The sequence below is a fragment of the Canis lupus genome, chromosome 11, assembly GCF_003254725.2.
Source record: "Canis lupus dingo isolate Sandy chromosome 11, ASM325472v2, whole genome shotgun sequence".
NCBI classification, from domain to species: Eukaryota; Metazoa; Chordata; class Mammalia; order Carnivora; family Canidae; genus Canis; species Canis lupus.
The window spans coordinates 52,705,897-52,721,680 of record NC_064253.1 but is presented as its reverse complement, the minus strand read 5'-3'; the positions used below and the strand labels follow the sequence as shown (position 1 = coordinate 52,721,680).

Sequence of the window (15,784 nt, the reverse complement as noted above, 5' to 3'; positions counted from 1 at the left end):
TTGTGCATCTTGGATTCATTATTATCTCTCTGTGGAGACTGTGAGTGGGCCCCTGGGGCGCAGACAGTGTCTGGTTCTTTAAAAAAAGTTAATTTTAAATCAAAAGTTAATTTCAAATAAAAAGTAATACATGCATGTGGTTAAATATTCAAACCATACAGAAAAATATAAAATGAAAATGAAATCTCTTTCCCCCAAATTCAGTCCTCCCATCCATAGCCCCTCACCCCAAGGTTGAGTGTCTTGTGCATATTTTCAGTAACATTTTTATGCATCTATCAGCATATAGCTTTTATTGGCTTTTTGCTAGCACAAGTAGAATTATACTGTATGCTGTGTTCTTCTGTACTTTGTTTTATTCACATAATAATGTATCTTGGAGCTATTTCCTCAATCCACACATTCCCATCTACCTCATCTTTCAGAACTTTGTAATACTCCATCATAGGAAAGCATCATAATTTATTTAACCCAGCCAGTATGGTTGACATTTGTATTGTGTCTCTGCCCTCAACCCCAATCTCCCTTCCATCCACTAAATGTAAATCTTGGTGTACCTTTCCGCATATTTCCATCAGTAAAGTTCTCGAAATAGACTTGCTGGTCAAAGAAGAGGTATGTTTTGTATTCTGTAATTTACCTGTTGAAGGAGAAGAGTGTGGGGAAGTGGGTGGTAAAGGTACAAGACTCTAGCATCAGATGGCCTCAGTTTACAGCCAGCTCCACCTCTTTCTGGCTGGATGAGGTATCTTACCTGCAAATTGGGGATTTTAAAGGTTTATATCTCCCAGGGTGGCTGTGATGCTTAAATGAGATAATACATACAAGGCACTTAGAGTGGTGCCTGGAAACATGATAAGAGCTGAATAAATAGTAACTGTTACTATTGTGGGTATTATTATTATTCCTCTTATTCCTCTTATTTTGCTCTCCGGGGTCCTCTGGAGCATTTAGGAATGTTCTTAGAACTTAGTAGGTATCAGATAATGCCTGGATGAGTGAGTGAACAAATGAGTGAGTGAAGACATGAGCTAGCCTGCAGCTGCCTTCACCATCCTCCTGCTGTAACTATTGGCTTCCGAGTGTCCCCGGAGCAGGGCCTGTCCTGGCAGGGAGGCCGGGAGCCGTGAGCACGGCAGAGCTGTTTGCAGCCTTGCTCATTAGAACTCTGCCTTCGTAGGTTTATTACATTGGATCAACAGTTGCTAGTTCACAGCGGATCATGTCATAAATGTACATGGAAATATTGACTGAGCCCCAGTATCTGCTCTAAAATGCCAGGCAGATAAAATTCAAGCACGCTCTCAAAATTGAAACACTCCAACTTCCAATTGGAGACTGGAAGTTCCCAGGGATTCCAGGGAAGTAGATGAGGTTGGTTCAAATGGAGGAATGGCGGTGTTGAGATTGCAAAGTAAGCAGCTTGCTGATTAGTGAATTCTCAGAGTTGTCTTCTCTGCTCTACAACGCCAGATTTGATCTTTAGCCAGGGCAACTAGAGGAAGGCCAGTCAGAATTAGTGCAAAGGGGGGATTAGGTAATTTTGGGAAAAGAAATTTAGGGTTACTACCTGTAAGTAAGTAACACCACCTAAACCAATGGCTAATGAGCCTGTTCTTAGGAGCTGCCCAGGACGGCTCTAATGACTGGATGTGGCTCAACTGCGATTAGCGTGTCCATTGTCTGCAGGCAGGTTGGGCTGTTCCAGCTTGGCCAGCCTTCTCCCTCTAGGTGAAACACTCCGCCTCTGTGCCACCCAGCTCAGTGCACCCTGTACTCGTGGCAGGTCCGAACAAAGGGAGACTTCAGAGCAGCCCTGTTCAAACTGTCACATATTTCAAACGCCAGCTGGAGCAAACGGGCCTGGTGGCGTGCGCATCACATGTACACGTACGCCGGGGTTTGCAAAGCAGGATGAAACCCCTCCCCAGACCCCATGTCCCGGGCGTTGGGCTGATTCTCTCCCCCTCCCCTTAGGTGGCAGTTGTTCACTCTCATTTGCTTTGATGTTGGGTGAAAATCTTCAGCTCATGTCACTCAGGCATGGTTGACTTTTTCCAATAACAAGTGTCAAAGTATAATTTTTAAAAAAGTTAAGAAGATAGCTCATGTACAAATACAGAACGAACATGTGAAGATTTTATTCCACTCATAAATTAACCAGGGGACATAAAAAGATAAAAGTGGCTCCAAGAGCATTTGAGGATCAGGGGTTTATATCATCTATAGGGACAGAATTTTTTTTAAATGCTGGAATAGAATTGCTAGATTAGATACAAAATTGATTAATGTCCTATGGGACAAAAACCCCCAAACCTTTGGGTTTATCTTTTCTACTTGATAGAAATCCACACATTATTAACACATACCTTTCCCATATCTGAGCTCTATTCAAATAGTAAAAAAAAAAAAAAATCATTAAACATGGGAATATTCTCTTACAGATGTGATCCTTTGGTGTACCTGTTAAAAAGTGCCCTGTGATATTGAAAAGCTATGCTTCCCACCTATGTGACCTTTTTTTTTTTAGGTTTTAAAGAATGTTTCTTAATATACAAACAAAAAGGTTTCTTATGATTCTGTGACTCTAAGGAAGGGTTTTCTGGGAAAACATTGGAGAAGTAGAAGTGTCTGTAAGTTTTGGTTTATGATTGGACTAAGACAGAAGCTTTGGCTCCGGAGACCTCACGGAGTTCCTAGATGATGCCAAGTTGGCCTTCGGTGGCTGGACCTGGGGCGCTGGAAGGAGAGCCTTGCCAGGCAGGGGATGGATGGAGAATCAGGAGGGGCTTGGGGCCTGACTGGGCACAAGGGAGGAGGGGTATCTTTGCAGCCAGCATGGCTGGGAGCCCAGGGCTGTCACTAGAGAGACAGGGAAGACCGTAGGAGGTTCAAGCAGCCCTGGGGCTCAGGCTCGGTTTCCCAGAAATCACCTTTTGCAGTGCTTTTACTCTGTATACTGGCCCATTCCACCCACCAGGGTGGTTACCTGTTGGCAGTCACCTGGACACCCAACTAGGGCCGATGCCCTCAGAAGGCCTGCAACTGGTGAAGCTGGTAGGGGTGGTGACGGTAGTAGGGTGGTTCAGACAGAACTCAAGGGCCAGAAGCTGGGTAAATGTTGAAAATTGGCCGTGTGAGGGCTAAACATGACCTTTGGACAGGTTTTCTTTGGCCCTCAGTGTATATTTTAAAAACTGGACTAATGTCAACATCCACATAGGCAGGAGATTTCCAGATGAAGTGAAACCAGAGCTCTGGCGTCTTTTGAAAATTAACAAGAGCCCTAAGAGGAGGCAAAGTCACCATTGCCCCTGTCTGGGGTGTGCAAGTGTCCTGGGCATTCAGAGTCCCCAGTCGATAGGATGGTCAGTTTGGGACTTTGCTTCTCCCAGCCAGCTCCACCAGATCCCTTATAGCTTGGGTCTAGAGATCCCCCTCTCTGGGCACATCCTCTGGCCCGGGGCTGTCAAGGCTGGCAGACACACTCTGGCCATCGAGCCATCGCCAGCGTCCTGCCCCCACCTCCCATTTTGTTCACAATAATTCATGCTTCTTTCTTTCTCTACACAGTCAGGTAGATAGAGGGGGAGTTTGGTTGGTGCCCTGTGGTATTCAAAGTGAAGGGTCTTCATACTGTCAGGGTAATGAATTCTGTAAGGGTTTGAAGCAAGGGGCTGGGAGGATCTCTGTGTCATGTGTCTGGGAGTGACAACCCCCAGTGGTTAATTACTGCCACACAATGAGAACCGAGCTGGTAGCAAAATGAGATAAGTTCATTATGAGCTAAATTTGAAGTTAATTGGATTCACATTTCCCTCCATTAATGTACATAGAGCCTACCTAGAAATGGGCTGTATAAAAAAAGAAAAAGTTGCATCCAAGCAAAAAAATGGATAAATCAGACCTGGTTATTTCGTGGAGTTCGTGATGAAAGGCTTTCCGAGATCTTGGTGAGATGGGAACCGAAGTTTCTTTCAGATGGTAAAACCAGTGTCATTTGAATAATTTCATCTTGGCAGACATTTTCTGAGCACCTGCTATGTGCTGGACCAGTACAGCAGGGAGATATCTCTTACTACCTGGGGACCTCCAGTCCAGAGACAGGAAAAGGACAAGTGCCCCGTATGTTGGGGAAATGTGGGGGAATCTGGTGCCAGAATGCCTGGGTGTGGCTATGGCTCTACTTCTTACCAGCTGTGGGACCTGGGGCAGGTCCCTAATCCCCCTGGGTTCTAATTTCCACGTCTGTAAAATGGGGATAATAATAGAATTTACCTACCGAGTTTTTGAGGATTAAAGGAGTCAGTATCTATAAAACACCATGAACAGTGTTTAGAACACTGCCTAGTGTTAGAACAGCACCTGGTTTGTAGTAAAATGTTAGCTAGCATGACTATCAGCTCTGGGACCTTGGGCACCTCAACTGCTTTGAGGTTTCATTTCCTCATCTATAAATCTTCCTCATCCCCACCTTCTGGGGTTGTTGCGAGTGTTGGCAAGGTACATGCAGTGCCCAGGGCCTGACTCATAGGAACCTCTCGGGAAGCTGTTGGTTGCCCAGTCACCAAAGTGGACTAGATTCAAGGCAAGGGAACATAGACCCCATTGCCCCATGAGAAGGGTAGCGGTGAATTTGCAGACAGGTTTAATACCATCACAGCAAACATTATTATTTCACTCCCAATAGATACCCCCTTCTCCTAATCATAAAAGGAAGACCAAGGTTCAAATGATTGTATTACTTGCCAGAGGTCACACAGCTACTAAGTGATAGTGCCAAGATTTGAACCTAGGCCTGTGTGACTCCAAACTCCACCTCCCCTTCCTTCCCTGTACCCCTCTGCTGTCAGTCTTGGGAACCTAGATTTGGCTCTAGGGGCAACTGGGGGTAAAGCAGGTGCAGGTGGCTTCATGCCCCGTAAGTCTGACACCCTTGGTGCTGGCTTGAGCCTCTCCTCCCTGGAGATGGATCTGCCTTCTGGAAGTCACTTCCTCCACAATGTCAGCCACGGCTTGCCTTAGCCCCACCCTCTCCCCAGGTGCATCTGAGAGTTCATACCTTCCCTGCATTTCTTTGGTTTGTTTTTTGTGTGTGTGGCCAGAGATCTTTTTTTTTTTTAACCTTTTAAAATTTCATTTAAATTCAGTTTGTGAACATATAGTATAACACCCAGTGCTCATCCCATCACGTGCTCTCCTTAGTGCCCGTCACCTAGTCACCCCATCCCTCCAACCACCTCCCCTTCTGCAATCCTTTGTTTGTTTCCCAGAGTCAGAAGTCTCTCATGGTTTGTCACCCCCCCTCTAATTTTTTTGCCACTCAGTTCCCCCCTTCCCTTATGGTCCTTTGTACTATTTCTTATATTCCACATATGAGTGACACCATATGATAATTGTCTTTCTCCGGTTGACTTATTTCACTCAGCATAATACCTTCCAGTTCCATCTATATCAATGTAAATGGTAGATTTTCTGATGGCTGAGTAATATTCCACTGTGTATATAGACCACATCTTCTTTATCCATTCATTCGTCGAAGGGCATTGTGGCTCCTTCCACAGTTTGACTATTGTGGACATTGCTGCTATGAACATTAGGGTACAGGTGTTCCCTGTACTTCTTTTTATCTTGAGCATCCCCAAGTCATGTACCTCCAGGATCAGTAATCTACTTTTGTCCCTTCCCTACCATTGTTCCTTCAGGGCTCTCCATTGGTCATTTAGAACCTGAACTTAAACTTCTCTGAAGGCTCTGGCCTGGAATTGTGTGCAGTTCTGCAACCTACTGCAGGGGCTTGGGGAGGCCAGGGTTTAGCTCCTGGACTCCACTTGTGCCAGGCTGATGCCCCCCAACTCTTCATTCATTTGCACAGCTGCATAGTGCCCCATTGTGTGTATGCATCACAGTTTATTCACCTGTTTCTCTATGTTTGGACCTTTAGATAGAGTTTCTAGCATTTTGTAGTTACAGATAATGTTGCAATGATTAACCTGTGCATATGCATTTGTGTAGTGCTGAAGGTGTACGTATGTTCAAGGTAAATCCCTAGAAGTAGGATTGCTTGTTGGAAGGGTACATGCATGTATCATTTTGTCAGATATACAACCTCTATATGGAGTTGTACCATTTTGTGTTTAATTTGCATTTCTAGTAGTATGAGTGAACCTGAACATCTCTTCAATTTATTTTAGTCTCTCTCTCTGTCTCTCTCAAAAAAAAAATTTATTTATTTATTTATTTATTTATTTATTTATTTATTTATTTATTCTGGTGGGTTTTCTGTCCATGAATTTTGCCCATTTTTCTATGGGACTTTTTGACCTTTTACCTTTACTTTTTACAAGTTCTTGGTATATAGGGATAGTAGCTACTGATTTCACTTTTTGGCTGTTATAAATAATGAACATTTGTGTACATATTTTTGTGTGAACACAAGTTTTCATATTTCTTGGGTATATACCTAGGAGTGGAATTGCTGGGTCACATGGTGACTCTACATGTAACTTTTTGAGAACTGTTAAGCTCTTCCAAATGGTTGCACAATTTTACATTCTCACCAGCAGAGTGCAAGTGTTCCAGTTTTCTACATCTTTAGTCAATGCTTGTCATAACTTTTTTGATTATAGTGGGTGTGATGTGGTGTCTTATGGTGGTTTTGATCTGCATTTCCTTGATAGCTAATGAGTTGTATGTCTTTTCATGTACTTATTGGCCATTTGTACATCTTTTTTATTCAGATGTTTGCCCATTTTTAAATTTGGTTGCTTGTCTTTTTATTGTTGAGCTATAAGAGTGCTTTTAATTTTCTAGATACAAGTCATTTATCAGATATATGACTTGCAAATATTTTTTCCCATTCTCTAGGTCATCTTTGTACCTTCTTGATGATGTCCTTTGAAGCATAGAAGTTTTAAATTTTTATAAAGTTCACTTGATCTAATTTTTCTTTTGTTGTTTGTGTCATATCTAAGAAATTATTGCCTAATTCAAGGTCATGAAGATTTATGCCTCTGTTTTCTTCTGTGAGTTTTATAGTTTTAGCTTTGATCTTTGACCCATTTTGAGTTAAGTTTTGTATGTGATGTGTGCATCTATCTGATTTTGAGTCATGGTGAGAAAGCTTCTCCTTGCACATGAGAGAGGAATTCACCTGTGTTTTCTTTTGGTATATGCATAGTTTATTTTTTACATTTTAGAAAGATTTTATTTACTCATTTGAGAGAGAGAGAGAGATAGTGAGAGAGAGCTTGAGCAGGGAGGAGAGGGAGAAACAAGTTCCCTGTGAGCAGGGAGCCAGATGTAGGGCTTGATTCCAGGACCCTGAGCTGAAGACAGATGCTTAACTGACTGAGCCACCCAGGTGCTCCTATTTTTTACATTTATATCTCAGATTCATTTGGTGTTTATTCTGGTATATAGTATGAAGAATCCATCAATTTTATCTTTTTTCAAAAATGGCTCTCCAGTCATCCTAACACCATTAAATAAAAAGTCTGTATTTGCTCAAATGATTTGCAATCCTACCTTTGTTGTATGTTAGATTTCCATATATAGTTAGGTCTATTTCTAGACTTTCTATTTGGTTCCACTGGCTTTCTATCTATTCATGTGCTAGTATCACACCTTTAATCATGAAGGCTTTGTAGACTGTTTTAACATCTGGCAGGAAAAAAAAAACATCTGGCAGGGTTTGTCCCTTTGAGGGGGGCATTTTGAGTAATCCTTCAAGAATAGCATTTAACTAGAAGTCATGTGTCGTAAGTTGAAGTCCCTCTTCTACCACTTACTCTGCAACCTTAGGTCAGTCAAAACTCATTTCTGAACCTCAGTTTCCTCATTCATATAGGGATAGGTTCCTTCCACTTGGGGTTGAAAAGAGTGAGTTATTTTAAACTAAGTCTATCTCAAAGACTTTTGTATTGACAGAAGATCTGTATGGACTCATTTCTAAGGCCATTGCTATATGGACTCATTGACCAAGGCCAAGTCTTGATCATTCTCTCTGGAAAGAGGAAGCAACACATGAATTGTCCAGGATGTACTTGTGTGCTGTTAATAGGAAGACTTATGTTACAAACCTAAATCACTGTGTGCAAATGTTTTACATGCCATCAATAAGATTCAGTGCCATTGCAAATGATATAAATAAATCATTTCTTCCTTAGCAAAAAAAAAAAAAGATATAAATATGTGTATTGAAGTCATATTGATTTCAGAAGCATCGATTCTGGCATCCCATTGAGTCTAGAGGCCTGAATTAGAGCGCAAAGGAGCAATAGCATCTTCGTTGTCTTGTGTGGGCCGGTTGTTAAAACCCCCAGCCCTGGAGACATGCCTGAAATGTTTAGGGCAGGGACTGAGAGGGGGAAAGTGCTCATACACTCCAGGGTCATAGAATCCTCAGCTCAGTGTCAGGAGAATCCTTTTAGGCATCAAAGCAAAGGTGAGGGTTAAATTTACTTTGTGGGTTCCCACCAGATGATGTCCATCTTCTGCTCAGCTTTAGACAGATGTCCTTAGAAAGTCCCAGGCAGAGTATTCTCAAGCAGAGAATAACAATGAAAACAAGAACAGCTAACATTTATGAAGTCCTGTGTCAATCAGCTATTGCCACAATACTGCTGCTTAGCAAACCACCCCAACATTTGGGGCTTAAAACAACAATCATTTATTCTTGTTCATGTACCTGGGGGTTGGCTAATCAAAGCTGGGCTTGGCTCCATTTGTAGGCTAGTCCATCTGGGCTCCCCATGACTCCTTTCTCTTGGCAGCTGGCTAGCCAGGGCCTATTCTCATGGTGTTGGGACACCCAGCATATAACAGGCTTCTGCTTGCTGAATGTCTGCTAACATCCTATCAGCCAAAGCAAAGCACATGGCTGAGCCCGAACTAAAGGGGTCAACAAGCACACTGTGCCTCTAATAGGAGGAAGTTTCTTTTTATTTTTTCATAAAACTGAATTTCCCCGGTCTGAAAAAGTTTAATATTTAATAAATAATATGCTTTCCCTACATTTTTGGTGTCAGATTACCATTTCTTTTTTCAAGAGGACGGTTATCACCGTGGGTTGAGGGGTTGGAGCCCACAATTCAGTCTTCTGCAGGTGCTTGCTGTGGGCTAGCACATGCTGCATGCTGGGCATGACCATCTCACTGACTCCTTATAGCACCCCGTGGAAGAGGCGTGTTACTGTTACCAGTGCCGGGTGGCACAGTGTGAGGGTGGAGAGTGCAAACTTGCCAGCCAGACTGGCTGCTTTTAAAACCTGGCTTCCTTGGGATCCCTGGGTGGCGCAGCGGTTTGGCGCCTGCCTTTGGCCCAGGGCGCGATCCTGGAGACCCAGGATCAAATCCCATGTTGGGCTCCCTGCATGGAGCCTGCTTCTCCCTCTGCCTGTGTCTCTGCCCGTCTCTCTCTCTCTGTGTGACTATCATAAATAAATAAAAATTAAAAAAAAAAAACCTGGCTTCCTTACTTACCAGCTGTGTGACTGTGGCCAGACACTGGAACTTTCTATGCCTTGGTTTCCCCCTCCCTAAAATAGGGATAATAGGTAGCTCTCGAATAGAGTTATTGTGGGAATCAATGAGTTTGAGTGTGTCTGGCTTTCTAAGTGTTAACTACTGTTTGCTCTAAATAAGTGTTGGCTACTATTATCCTCATTTTACAGATGAGGAAATGTAGGCTCAGAAGGGTTAAGAAACCCTCTCAAGGCTGCATATCTAGTAAGTGGTAAAGCAAGGATCAAAGCCTGGGCAGACTGGATACTCTTTTTTTTTTTTCTTTTTTAAAGATTTTATTTATTTATTTATTTGAGAGAGAAAAAGAGAGAGAACATGAGTAGGGGGAGGAACTGAGGGAGAGTGAGAAGCAAGCTCCCCACTGAACAGGGAGCCTGATGAGGGGCTCCATCCCAGGACCCTGAGTTCATGTCCTGAGCCAAAGGCAGACGCTTAACAGACTGAACCACCCAGGTACCCCCAGACTGGGTGCTCTTAATTGCCATATTCTGCTACCTTCCTTTCTATATTGACCTGCAGTCAGCCTCCCTGTGACTTCCCCATAAGATCTCATTAAGTTTATTGGAACTTTTTAAGTTTGTGAGGATTAAATGGAATAATGTTCATGAACAGCCTATCCCAGTGTCTGGCACAGAGTAGGAGGGCTCAGGAGGCTGGAGATGTCATAGACACAGTCTGTCTTTCCCTTTGCTGTTCACCACAAGTGATAACTCAGACTCTGCTTTTATGGCCAGTCCAAGGAAGGTAAATGCAGCACAAGCCTTTGATCGTAGGGACATTTGCTGGGTGAAATTGGAGCTATGGGCAATGCAAAGGAATTCTCCAGCAACAGGGAACTCAGAGGCAAGGTTATTTGTAGGATAGCCATTTGTCAGGTCCTCACTTTGCTCGCTGCCACTCTAATGGCCTGAAAGGAGGGACTGGGAATGGCATGAATTCATGGTGTGGTGGCCAGGGCCTGAACCCTTGCTGGAGCTGATCCAAGCCCCCACTGAGGCTAGAAGCTCAGAGAACTGCCTGCCATTGTCCTAAGGAGGGCATATTAGCCCTCCAGGCAACAGGATTACATTACATTACAGAATTGATTGCCGAGGTTCCAGAGCTGGGGTGCAGTGGGACCTTAGAGCAGAAAAATCTACTCAGAGCTGAATTATCCTTTGGGTATATGCACACAGAGACCAGGATGAGCTTTGGGGACTCTTGGAGAGTATTGAGTTAAGAGCTTTCTTTTAAATTTGGGAAAAACTGAGGCTCCGAGTGGAGGGGCTTGCTCAGAGTTCCACAGCAGTTTCTTAAGTAGCAAGACCAATAAATGGGTCCTGGATGGGCTTTGTGTCCTGCTTCCCCACCGAGAGTGCTGAGCACTCGCTACATGCCAGGCACCGTGCGGCCCCACCCCCTGGCGGACTAATATTGGTGAGTTTCTGCCCCAATGGGCACTGACAACCACTTTCTATCCTGACTCTAGCAGCCTGTCTTTGACGCCCCATACTCTCTCCCTCGCTCCAACCTGCTCACCACTTTCAGCTGCTAACCTGAATAATTGAACCTCCTAGTTCTCCATCCTCCTTCGAGGCTCCTTCTCACCCACACACCCACCCCCTGCTGCCACCGAAGCAGCTCAGGCTGGAGCCTGGGCACCTGGGTTCAAATCTCCGCTCTGTCTCCTCCTAGCAGGGTAACCTTAGGCAAGTTATTTAATCTCTCCATTCCTCAGTTCTGGGCATGATCATTGTTTGAGGCTCACGGAGTTGACAGGGTGATAAAATGAGTTAACGCATGTCAAAGAGTGTCTGGTAAGTAAGTGCTGTCTTCTCATCATGAACACCACCCCCAGCTTATCTGTTCCCCTGACATGATGCTCCCTTTGCACAGGGACAGGGTGGGGAGCAGAAGGACCTGCAGAAGAGGAACGGACTCTTGCCAGCAGAATTTGGAGATTGAATGCAATGTTGAATTGAATGAGAGAAGGGCAGTGAGAAAGGGAACAGCATGAGCACAGGTGGTGTGGGGATGGGGTAGGGCAGAGCAGGTTTGGGGAAGGGCCCTGGGGGAAGTCAGGGTTGATGAGGCTGGAAGGTTCATAGGTTGGGGGCACAGACAGAGGAGGGCTTTGGAAGCCAACCTGAAAAATCTGCACTTGATTGGATAGGTGGTAGGGAGCTACTGAATCTAGAAAGATATTGATTCTAGGTATCCATTACCCAGCTGTCTCACCAAACCTTGTCACTGGTTCTAGTAGATGAACTAATTTTCCAGGCTCACAATCTCCCCAGCTAATGATCATTTTGGTGTTTTCCCCACTCACAGTGTTTAATTCCTCTTGGATCTCTATCTTTTCTTCTTGTACTGGCTAAAACTTTTTTTAGTTTTTGATTTTAATAAAGAATGTTACAAGTATTTCACCAATTAAGTATGACGTTGACTCAAAATTTAAGATCAGTACCAGATCAAAGAAGTATATTTCAATTCTTATTTACCAAGAGGTATTGCAAGGAATTAGTATTGAATTTTAGCCAATGCCTTTCCCACAGCTTTGATATAATCATATGGTTTCAACTTTTGATCCATTACTATGATTTTCCAACCAGGGCTTTAATACTGAATCATCCTTGCATACTTGGAATCAACTTTATTTGTTCATGGAATATTATTCTTTCTAATATTGTTTGATCAATGAGACCGTAGATTTTTTGCATGGATATTAATAAATTGTGACACTAGCCCTTAATTTTCATTTTTGAAACATCTTTGTTATGTTTTCATATCAGGATTATGCTAGCTTGGAAAAAATGAATTGGGAAGATTTTCTTCAGCTTTATATATTCTGGAACAGTTTAATAACAAAAGTATGTGTCCTTTGAAGGTTTAAAAGAACTTGCCCCAAACAAAAACAGAGAAGATACTTGCCTGAAAGCTAAATGGACATCGTATATTAAAAAATAATTTAAAAAAAAGAATTTTCTATTTCTGCCAAAGTGATTGGGCTGTTCGTGTTCTCTCCTTCTTGAGTTAATTTTGGTAATTCATGTTTCCCTAGAAAATTGTCCCTCCTGTTGAGATGTCCACATTTATTAGTGTAGAGTATCTTTGCTTTTTTTAATATCATCTCTCCTATGCTTCTGGTTGTACCTTCTCCTCATTCCTTTTCTTGATATTTGCATCTTCCTTTTTGGATCTTGCCCTAGGTTTGTCTGTCTTACTGGTCTTTTCCAATAATAATTTTTGGGTGCATTTATTGTTGTATCTGCTTTTCTCTGTTTCCTAATTCTTTCTCTTTTACTTTTTCTTTATCGGTTCCTTCCTCCTGTTTTCCCTAGTTCATTTCATTACTTTGTTGTTGTTGATGATGATGTTGTTGTTGTTAGAGAGGGAAAGAGGGAGAGAGGCAGAGGAAGAGAGACAATCTTAAGCAGGCTCTATGGCCAGCATGGAGCCCAGTGTGGGACTTGATATCAAGACCCTGAGATCATGACCTGAGCTGAAGTCAAGAGTTGGACACTTAACCTACTGGGAGCCATTCAAGTACCCCATTTTATTTTTTTATCTGGCTTCTTGAGTTGAGTGCTTTAGTGAAGCATTGCATTTTCTGCTTTAGGGGTCAAGGTTTTAAAGCATGTGTAACACTGGCAGAAACTGTTGGGGTTCTGACCAAAGGCACAAACTCTTGTTGAAGAAAGAATCTAGTCCTAGGGGCAGGAGAGCTGCTTTCCAGTCCTAGCCTTGCCTCAAATCAGCTGAGTGTCCCTGGTCCAGCCCTTTTTCTTCCTAAGACCCTGTTTCCCATCTCAGGCAACCAGATGTGGGCCTTATGAGGCTTGGCTCCCTTGAACTTCCTGCACCAGGCTGCCTCCTATCAGGATAATGCCCTCTATCTTTCAGGAGACAGATTTGGCCTCTCTCTGTTGTGGTCCTGGCTCCTATGCCTACACACATATCCACAAAACCTGCAAAGTTGAATTTTCTTCTGCATGCCAGAGCCAATAAGCAATGGTGACAGTGTGGCCTGAGCCTGGGTGTCTCAGCCGAGAGATACGTGGATCCTCTGGACTCATGGTCAGAGCATAGCCAGGTGTATGTCCATGGCAGTGGAGGGAGTGGCTAAACATGTGACCTCTGTCATTGCATTTATGGTTTGTTGTCATCATCAGGGGTGTGAGCCTGGGGCAGTGCTGGGGCTGGAGCTCCACAGCCTATCAGAGCTCCAGCCATGGTTATTTTCTCTGCATGTCTCACAGCCTTGTACCAATTAGTCTGACTCTTAGGCTCACTCTGGCTCCTCAGTTACCCTTTTTAGCAGCCCTCGGGTCACCAAATCTCTGTGACGGTGTGGAGAGGGCTGTGTGTCGGGTGTGAGTGCTCTTCCCACCTCTACCATGATGCTGCTTAAGGTAGAGGAGGGTCCTGGGCTGATGTTACGAAATGTGAGCTCAAGTACCTGCTCTGCCTCCTGCTCCCTGTGGGATCTGAGCCAGTTACTCCCCACCCACCGTGGGTCTCAGCTTTTCCATCCACAGAATGGCAACAGGGGTTGGCTAAGAAGAGCTTCAAGGGCCCTCCCTTCACCAATTCTTGACTGCAAACGGAGGGACCCTTATGAGCTCCAGAAAGCTCTTGCTGCTCCAGCAGGGCCGCTTCTTTCATTCACTTGACAAATATTTGTGGGCTTCTGCCTTTCTGACCTTGTACAAATACTTGACTCTGGAGTTTACTTTCTGGAGAGAGGAGCTGCCACAGAGGGCCGTGAGGGCTGGCTCAGAGGAGGATGGCAGGAGGCAGGAGAGGGCTGGGGAGAAAACCTTCTTAAATCACCTTTATTATAAATGAAGAAACATGAGTGATGCTTATCACAAGCTGAGATGCCCAATCCCAAGCCAGGGAGGTGGTGAGCAGAGGGAAGGGGGGAGCCACATGCCTGCCGTTTCATAAGGTTCTGGAAGGTAAGGGGAACCCTGTGAAATGAGGCAGCTTCTGGCTGTTGGCTGGACAGCCTTTGAATGACTGGCACTGGAAAGGCTGTTGGTTTATCTGGGGAACAGTCACAGCCCATACCTTGTGCTGGCTTGGATTCTTTGGGGAGTGCTGTTCAGAGGTGCTCTCTCCTTGGGCCACCTGCTAGTGGGGCTGAGCTCAGAGTCAGCTACCTGTGGTAATGCCTGCACCATGCCCCTGGGCCTCAGAAGAGGTTCCTGGGACCTGGCTTGGCTCTTCATGGTCAGGAGCTGCCCTCACCCAGTCTTTGGTGCCCACATTGAGAGGAGGTCAAGGTTCCACTTTCCTTACACTTTCTCGGTGCCATCTCCTTACAGAGTTCTGCTTCCTGGGGTTTCTCCCACACAGCATGAAACCCAGCACATTTGGACACTCCGTTCGTTCTGCGTTTACTCAGGGCCTACCGGGTGCCAGGCCCGATGGTGGATAAATGAGGTGTCACCCCTGCCCTCCAGAAGCTGGCAGCCTGCAAAGAGGTGAACACATACCCACCAGAGTGTCTGCTCCCAATGGCCAAGGCCTTAATCTCCACGTCCCAGGGCCCAGAACAGTGGCTGGTACGAGGAGGTACACTTCCTGCGCCTTTGTTGGGTGAATGACTAGCTCTGGGCCAAAGGAGGCAGGATTTAGTAAGGACCAGATACACAGCGGTAGGGTCTGAGGAGGGAGGTGGAGTGGGAGGCGGGAGGTGTTTGGGCTGGCCTCCAAAGGTCGGTGGTGTTTGGCGGCTGCGGCTGCGTGAAGCTGGAGGAGAGGGTGCTTTGCGCAGAGGCACAGCAGAAGCAAAGGTTCGTGAGGGGGAGAGAAGTCCGAGTGCTACTTCAGCTCTCGCAAGGTGAGCTGGCCTGAGCTCCATTTCCCCAGGGAAGCAGCCGAGCTGTCCTGGGTTCCTGCTGAGTGGAGCCAGGGTGGCTGGAGGGGTGTGTGTGTGTGTGTGTGTGTTTGTGTGTGTGTGTGTGTGTGTGTGCACGTGCATGTGTTTGCATGCATGAGTGACGGGAGGGAGGTGGGGCACACTGGCGTTTGGCGCCCAGACGTGACAAATGTGCAGATGTCCCAGGAGCCGTGGACATGAGCGGCTGGCCGCGGAGACACTCACCCCGTGATTTGTTGCTTTGATTCCTCAGGCCGTGACTTGGCGAGCACGACCCTCCCCGGGTACCCTCCGCACGTCCCCCCCGCCGGACAGGGCAGCTACTCAGCACCGACGCTGACAGGGATGGTGCCTGGTGAGTTTGCACTGCTGGCGTCTCCACAGCAGGCAGTGG

The 15,784-nt window shown here is 45.2% G+C and overlaps 1 protein-coding gene across 5 annotated transcripts in view; it reads left to right on the top strand.

Annotated features, from left to right (window-relative positions):
- PAX5 (paired box 5) overlaps window positions 1–15,784 on the top strand; it is a 195,609-nt gene that overhangs the window by 133,481 nt on the left and 46,344 nt on the right. For all 5 annotated transcript variants that reach the window (XM_025432587.3, XM_025432589.3, XM_025432592.3 and 2 more), the window contains one exon: window positions 15,644–15,745. In XM_025432587.3, coding sequence (XP_025288372.1) covers window positions 15,644–15,745 — 102 coding nt within the window. The remainder of the gene's footprint in view (window positions 1–15,643; window positions 15,746–15,784) is intronic.